We start from the raw sequence: 8,607 nt of genomic DNA, 5'->3' as shown, positions 1-8,607 counted from the left end.
TGGTCATCAGTCCCGTAGAACTTAGAACTACTTAAACCTAACTAACCTAAGGACATCACACACATCCATGCCCGAGGCAGGATTCGAACCTGCGACCGTAGCAGTCGCACGATTCCGGACTGCGCGCCTAGAACCACGAGACCACCGCGGCCGGCCAGCATATAGGTGTATATGTTTTCTTGTGGAACATACAAGGAAATTTCATGTACTGGGACAGAAATAGCAGGCGAGATTTTCAGTTTGTAGGCATAAATTTGTAGGATATTTATTATAACATGGATAAAGCAGATTATACATTCATAATCAAGAGACACATATATGATGCAGGGTACAGCTAGTGAGGGCATACACTGTGTCTGTTAAACTCCAGTGTTGTTCCTGATCCAGGCCCGGAGGTTGCCCACATCCGCATAGACTGCGGTAGCGCTGATGCAGTCGGACCGGCTCCAGGACACGATGCCGATCTGAGTGTCCCCATCGACCAACGGACTGCCCGAGTCGCCGTGGCAGGCGGCCATGGTGGGGTCCCCGGCGCACACCATGCGCGGCGTGACCGGCGCCACGTCGGCCATCATTTCACGGCAGGTGTCGCGGTCCACGACGTGCATGTCCGCCCGCTGCAGGTAGACGGGGTCGTAGTCGATCCCGGTGTCGCCCCAGCCCGTGACGGTGACCGGCAGGCCCGCCGGGGCGTCGTATCCGTCGGCGGCGAGGTTCACCACTTGTATGTTCGTGCCCAGCGGGAACGGTTCAGAAGCCTGCGCACAATAAAAAAAAAGACCAAACTACGTTTACTGAGGGTGTGGAAACGTATTTGAGGTTGGTTGGTTGTTTTGGGGGAAGAGACCAAACTACGATGTCATTGGTCTCATCGGATTAGGGAAGGGCGGGGAAGGAATTCGGCCGTGCCCTTTCAAAGGAACCATCCCGGCATTTGCCTGGAGCGATTTAGGGTAATCACGGAAAACCTAAATAACGATGGCCGGACACGGAATTGAACCGTCTTCCTCCGGAATGCTAGCCCGGTGTCGTATTTGTGAACTACTGGGAATGCTGAGAATCTACATCTACATTTATACTCCGCAAGCCACCCAACGGTGTGTGGCGTAGGGCACTTTACATGCCACTGTCATTACCTCCATTTCCTGTTCCAGTCGCGTATGGTTTGCGGGAAGAACGACTGCCGGAAAGCGTCCGTGCGCGCTCGAATCTCTCTAATTTTACATTCGTGATTTCCTCGGGAGGTATAAGTAGGGGGAAGCAATATATTCGATACCTCATCCAGAAACGTACCCTCTAGAAACCTGGACAGCAAGCTACAACGCGATGCAGAGCGCCTCTCTTGCAGAGTCTGCCACTTGAGTTTGCTAAACATCTCCGTAACGCTATCACGTTTACCAGATAATCTGTGACGAAACGCGCCGCTCTTCTTTGGATCTTTTCTGTCTCCTCCGTCAACCCGATCTCGTACGGATCCCACACTGATGGGCAATACTCAAGTATAGGTCGAACGAGTGTTTTGTAAGCCACCTCCTTTGTTGATGGACTACATTTTCTAAGGAGTCTCCCAATGAATCTCAACCTGGTACCCGCATTACCAACAATTAATTTTATATGATCATTCCACTTCAAATCGTTCCGCACGCATACTCCCAGATATTTTACAGAAGTAACTGCTACCAGTGTTTGTTCCGCTATCATATAATCATACAATAAAGGATTCTTCTTTCTATGTATTCGCAATACATTACATTTGTCTATGTTAAGAGTCAGTGGCCACTCCATGCACCAAGTGCCTATCCGCTGCAGGTCTTCCTGCATTTCGCTACAATTTTCTAATGCTGCAATTTCTCTGTATACTACAGCATCATCCGCAAAAAGCCGCATGGAACTTCCGACACTATCTACTAGGTCATTTATATATATTGTGAAAAGCAATGGTTCCATAACACTCCCATGTGGCACGCCAGAGGTTACTTTAACGTCTGCAGACGACTCTCCATTGAGAACAACATGCTGTGTTCTGTTTGCTAAAAACTCTTCAATCCAGCCACACAGCTGGTCTCATATTCCGTAGGCTCTTACTTTATCAGGCGACAGTGCGGAACTGTATCGAACGCGTTCCGGAAGTCACGGAAAATGGCAACTACCTGGGAGCCTGTATCTAACATTTTCTGGGTCTCATGAACAAATAAGGTGCAACATGATGTAGATGACACAAATAGAATGTAAAATTAACCCAGGAGCAGAAAATATCGTTGAAAATGTTTTGTAAAATAGTAATAAGTTTTTCTTAGCAAATACAAATTGCCAAACAGATAATTGGAGCATCCAAGAAGAAATCTTGGGAAGACTTGGGAAACAAGTTGGAGACTTTGGGTCAAGCTGCTGGAAAACCACTCTGGAGTGTAATTAGCAGTTTCTCGAAAGGGAGGTAAGAAGGAAGTGACAAGTATTTTGGACAGGTCAGGAAAACTGATGGTGAATTCTGTTGATGCCTTGGACAGATGGAGGGGATATTTTGAAGAGTTGCTCAGTGTAGGTGAAAATACGGTCAGTAATGTTTCAGATTTCGATGTACAATGAGATAGGAATGATGATGGAAATAGCATCACATTTTAGGAAGTGGAAAAAATGGTCAATAGATTGCAGTGCAATAAAGCGGCTGGGGTGGATGAAATTAAGTCGGAACTCATCAAGTACAGTGAAATGTCAGGTCTTAAATGGCTACACAGAATTACTGAAATGGCGTGGGAGTCGGGACAGGTTCCATCAGACTGGACGAAAGCAGTAATCACACCAATCTATAATTTTAAAAAGACTGAGATCTCAATAATATCATTACAGAAGATATTCAAGAAGATTTAAGAATCGGACCATATCAACCAGTAAGCCCTCATAACCAAAGATTATAAGAACAAGTGGGGGCAGTACAACTTACAAGTTGTACAGTTAAGAAAATGGGATCACTGCTACCGCACGAGCATTTGTGCTCAAAATAGTGAACTTCTAAGAAAGCGCACAGTACACATTAAAGAATATCTTTTCAATAACCATAAACTTCAAGCAAATAGCCACATTACGCCGAAAAAATTTTTAAATGCCAATTATTGGGCTGTCATGGTTTACACGCAAAAGTGTTTCCTTTCAATTTAAATGATACTTAAACAAATTAACAACAGGTTAAAAAAGGGTACCATTGACGTAGAGCCTGAAAGACTCAAATGGTTGCCGGCCAGAGTGACCGAGCGGTTACAGGCGCTACAGTCTGGAACCGCACGACCGCTACGGTCGCAGGTTCGAATCCTGCCTCGGGCATGGATGTGTGTGATGTCTTTAGGTTAGTTAGGTTTAAGTAGTTCTAAGTTCTAGGGGACTTATGACCACAGCAGTTGAGTCCCATAGTGCTCAGAGCCAACTCAAATGGTTCATGCTTAACAAAACAACTTCACCTTATCCAGCACACGTAAATAAGGGCAGTATATACCAGTTCAGCGGGCTCAATGAAAGGCATCATTACGAAACTTGAGATCGCCCATGTACTACACATATTTGGTAGACATGTGTTAAACACATACACACCAAAATGAAAGTGCTGCAGTTGCACATTGGCAAAAGAACCCAATAACGCCTCTACTGGTACACCCCCATTGTAAGTGTGTTTGCTTAACCAGTGGGCTCAAGCACGTCACATGACCGAGCAAGATGCTCACCAACCAAACTGATATGCGACCGCTGTTCCAATTAGTCTGTATACACACAGACCGAGCAGCAAAGGTGAACCAGGATCGAATTGGAACTCGAGCGTTTTGTATGTCAGACTGTGAGCTTAGCAATCCAAGATCCGCTTACAAGACAGCGCAATGTCAAGAGATGTTCGTCGGTTCACAGGCGCACGGAACGACTACTTGTGACTGGAAAGAAACATCCGTCGCCAGCTGTCGGCAAGATATAACTGGGCAGGATCCAAGGCAGCTTGCCCTCATGTGAGACGCCAGGAAGGTAGGTGCTTAACAGCTGCCAAACACAACGTATAAGCAAATACAAAAGCAAGAAAGATTGTAAACTAAAAAAATTTTTGGGTAACCTGAGAGTTACCAACAACATTGAGGAAACCCAAGGCCAAGACTGGAAACCAAGGTGCAGGTTCAAATGGTTCAAATGGCTTTAAGTACTATGGGACTTAACATCTGAGGTCATCAGTCCCCTAGACTTAGAACTAATTAAACCTAACTAACCTAAGTACATCACACACATCCATGCCTGAGGCAGGATTCGAACCTGTGACTGTAGCAGCAGTGTGAAGGTCCAGGTACCTAGCACACATATCACTTGTATTTAGAGGAAAAAAGAACCAGATGGGTAGAATACACTAAGTATTTAAACTAAGAATCATGAAAACAGATCTAAGTGATTGAGAAGTGTACTAGAAAGAACAAGTGACCTCCACGTAATGGTCAGATCTCATTCGCATGTTTTCCTTGTAGGTAATCATAATTATCCATCAGAGAATGATGGTATACTCCAAGATGCACTTTGAGGGTGGGTTCCGGAATTGTTTTTAATGATTTTATTACTTCTAATTGTAAGGTGCAATACTTCTGCTTTACTTATTCTAGGATTGAAGACAACTGTTTAAGTTGAAATGACCTGTTTAATGTCTCAATATTAGTACAAAATTACGCTCTTTTATACAGTTTTCAATGTGACGACAAAAAACAGTTGGCAGGATAACACCAACATCAAAAAGTGAAATAATCCTAAACACAACAATATTAAACATTAACTGTCAGAATGTTAAAATATCCTAAACACGACAGTATTAAAGTTTAACTAAAAATTTCTTTACAAAATCGTTCCTACACTCACGTTACGATGTTGGTCAGTACTACGGAATTAGTCCGATTTATAAAGGCACATTTGCATGCCGAGCGTGAGTTTCCTCGGAAACGCGAAATATTAATTAAATAAATAATCAGTGACAAATAAATAAAGCCTATGGCACACAACTGCAGCGCTGTGTCGCTGATAAAACAAAAGCACAATTACGTTACTCTTATGTTTGATTAAGAAAAGGAGAGCTCTGGTTGAAGTGGTGTGAGAAGCACGTATTTTTTATTTTATTGTCTGGCACACCGCCATATTTCATGTTATAGAAGAATACTGCGAGTTGCAACCACACTAGGCACTCGATTCTGTAAAGAATTATATTTATAAAAGTAAGTAGGATTATGAACTGTAGGCTTATTCATTGAATATATCTGATTTAACTAACTGTGTAACTTTTTTATGTTTAGTAGACAATCACCTCTGTACGACGTATTGGCATGGCTGGCAAATTATTGCAATATTGAGATTTAGATTATGAGTCCGCACCTACCGCAGCAGTCTTTGGAAACGATTTAATTACGAAGTCCGATTATTCAGTTTTATTTCACGGTCAACTACGAGTAACATTGCCTTTACGAAAAAGCCATTGTCAAGCGTCTGATATCGAATAATTAAACGTCCACGTACCAGATAAGCAAATACAATTGCAATCACAATCACCATCATACAGATAGAATAATCAATATTTAAATAACAATATATTTTTTAATTTATTTATTTTATTTATTTTATATTGGCGACTGCGTGTCGGACTTGTTATTTTGTCATTTGTTACATTGTTCTCTTTGTTTCATGTAAAAAATCAACTTTCTGGACCTGGACGTCAATGTATGAGAGATAACAAAATCTGAAGATATTTTCCAATTCTGAAATTTTGCGGGAAGACGCAATGAAACTTCCAGCAAAATAAGGTAAGACGCAGCATCTTTGCATTGGTAGGCTTGACCAGACGTATAATTCAGTGTATTAGCTTTTCAGTAAATTCTGTAGTGTTTCTTTTCTGCATAACAGTTTCAGTGATAAATTTCATTCTCAGTACTTTGCCCTAAACAATAACGTATGCAACAATACCAATACACGAGTGTACAATATGGCCGACTTCTGTACGATATCATGTAACATGGCCAGCAGCCATTACCAATAATCTCAAATTCAGTTTATATTTTTAAATTAACAGACAGCCATTGTTGCTACGAGCGATTCATGCTCAACTACATTTTATTTTAAAATCAGTGTCAAAAATTTTCTTGAAACATATATCACGTGTGGCATGGTAATAACTAGAAAACAATACGCAAAAATGGAACAGCAAGGACGTACTATTCAGACGCAATCCGACTCGGACGTGAGACAAGTGTTAGAAAATGACTTTACGACAGCAACCGGTAGTGACGATTCATCAAACATTGACGCAAGTGTTGACGAAAATTTTGACAATAGGCCGTCCACTACAAAAATTTCAAAATCTCAATCAGAGCCCATGTTAATGCATGACGTCACGTCTAATGACGCGGCGGGGGCAGAGACCTTGCAAACGGTAAACATTGCCGACATGTTACAAATGCTAATGAAACAAAACGCAGAAAATATGACAAACATTTTGATAGATGCTTACGTGAAAATTTACCAACAATTGTGCACGACTCCGTAGCGCAATACATTACTAATAACAAACAGCTGATCAGTGACGCAGTACAATCCGTCACTGCACCCATGAGACAATTCACCGATCAACTACAGTCTGAATGTAACGAAAATATCAGTCAAAATGTACAGTTCAGAAACCAATATACATTCGAGTATGATACACACATTCCGCACACGACAAATACACAAGAACAAAACACACCACGACTACAACACATACCACGATGTGGAAACACAAACACAAGCTATTATCATGGTAAACCACAGCAACATTATCGTAATTACTCGCCAGCTGAACATACCAGTAATTACAGTGGAATAAATCCATATCACAATGCGAAGGAAGATGAAAGCTTAATGAAACACAGGCAATTTCAGATTTTTATCCCAGAAAAACGAACCATTCATCCGGTGATTTTTCTTAAATCTTTTAGTAACGCATTTCCACGCACTTGGAGTGACCGGAAAAAGATTTCATATATTGTCGGTTACATCCAAGGCGATGCAGCTGTCTGGGCATACAGTCAAGCTGACGTATGTACCACGTACAGTGAGTTTGAGCGTGCTTTTCTGAACAAATTCTGGTCGCAATCCGTCCAGGGGCGACTCAGAAGACAAATTTTAGAACCTGAAACTTTTAACAGTAAAAATGGTAACTTACGCAGATATTTTGAAAACTACTTGAACATGGGACATTTTTTAGACGAACCAGTCGCAACGCGTGATATACTCCGTGCGTTGAAGGCCAAATTGCCTTTCAACATTAAAGAAAAACTCCTACATATCCCGGATGACGATTCAGATTATTTTTTAACAGCCTTAGATTCGGTTGACATGTTACTTGAAGATCAGCGCTTCGCGCGGCAAAACAGCAGCCACAATGTTTACACTAGTGGTATGCAAAACATGCAGGCTTGCCAACACAATTCTGGCGCGCCCACAGTTGGATACGCGGTACAACAAAAACAGCAAACTCACATGCCGTCTCAGTACGGAAATCAAAATCAACACGCGTATTCCAATACAAACAATAGTTACAACAGTAATAACATTTCATGCGGCAATCCATACAAAAGGCACCGCGGTAATAACTATAACGGTAACAACGGATACAAAGGTAATAACAAAAACACAAACAGAAATAGAAATAATAATAACTACGAGCCAAGACAGCATCAAGGTTGGACTCGTAACGATCAGTACTTTCATTCAAACTCTGCTTTACCACAGCAGCCACCAGGTCAAAATTGGAGCATACCTTACGACCGACAGGTAAGTTATAATGCGCAACAGCAACAACAACCGCAAAAGTTTGGAGATCATAATAGGCAATATCCGAATGTGAATATAATAGAAATGACACCTGATGCACAACCTCAATCTGTGTCAGTACCTAGTACAAATGCTAATCCAACAAACTAGAAACAGTCACTACTTTGCCCCAGGTCGTGGCTGAAGAATTCTTGGGGGGCGACTTCAATGTTAATCAGTTATTTGACACCACACTTGAACAACAGAATAATGATATGCCGAGTAATTCTAAACAAAAACTACCTGTTTTATTTATAAGATACAACCACAATAACAATATATCAGATGAACTTTTACAAGACAGTACACAATGTCGTTTAAACACAAATGAAATTGTTTTAGCATCTACTACTGGTGTAGTAGGTGGGATTCCAACTACTATTATCCTAGATACAGGTGCAGCTGTGAGCGTTTTGTCTTTTAGTTTCTATAAAAAGATGTGTGAATTGGAACCTGTGCCTGAGTTTCCTGCCCAAAACTGTAAAATAACTACTGCACTAGGTAATAAGTCATGTAGGGTTACGAAGCAAGTTTTTGTAAACGTTAAAATAGGTAATGGAACCGTACAATGGCCATTCCTGGTTGTACAAAACCTTGTGACAAATTGCATATTAGGAATAGATATTATGAGCGAGAAGGACTGCATTATAGACTTCTCCAAAGGTAAATGTATTTTAAATGATAAAGGCAGTGTAATTATTATTGATTTGGACAGGAGAACTCTAAAGCATGACAAACACTGTACAGGGTACAAGGTTC

At 41.4% G+C, this 8,607-nt stretch overlaps 1 protein-coding gene across 1 annotated transcript; it reads right to left on the bottom strand.

Moving 5' to 3' along the window:
- Positions 1-359: 359 nt before the first annotated feature.
- Positions 360-3,514, bottom strand: LOC126418770 (uncharacterized). The gene is made up of 2 exons (XM_050085697.1): positions 3,488-3,514; positions 360-758 (listed from the first exon to the last, which is right to left on the bottom strand). Exons 1-2 carry the CDS (start codon positions 3,512-3,514, stop codon positions 360-362), a joined length of 426 nt encoding a protein of 141 aa, XP_049941654.1.
- Positions 3,515-8,607: the final 5,093 nt, after the last annotated feature.

This window comes from Schistocerca serialis, chromosome 9 (assembly GCF_023864345.2).
Source record: "Schistocerca serialis cubense isolate TAMUIC-IGC-003099 chromosome 9, iqSchSeri2.2, whole genome shotgun sequence".
In the NCBI taxonomy this organism is placed as follows: domain Eukaryota; kingdom Metazoa; phylum Arthropoda; class Insecta; order Orthoptera; family Acrididae; genus Schistocerca; species Schistocerca serialis.
Note: the sequence above shows the minus strand (reverse complement) of the source record. Positions and strands in the feature narration are given on the sequence as shown.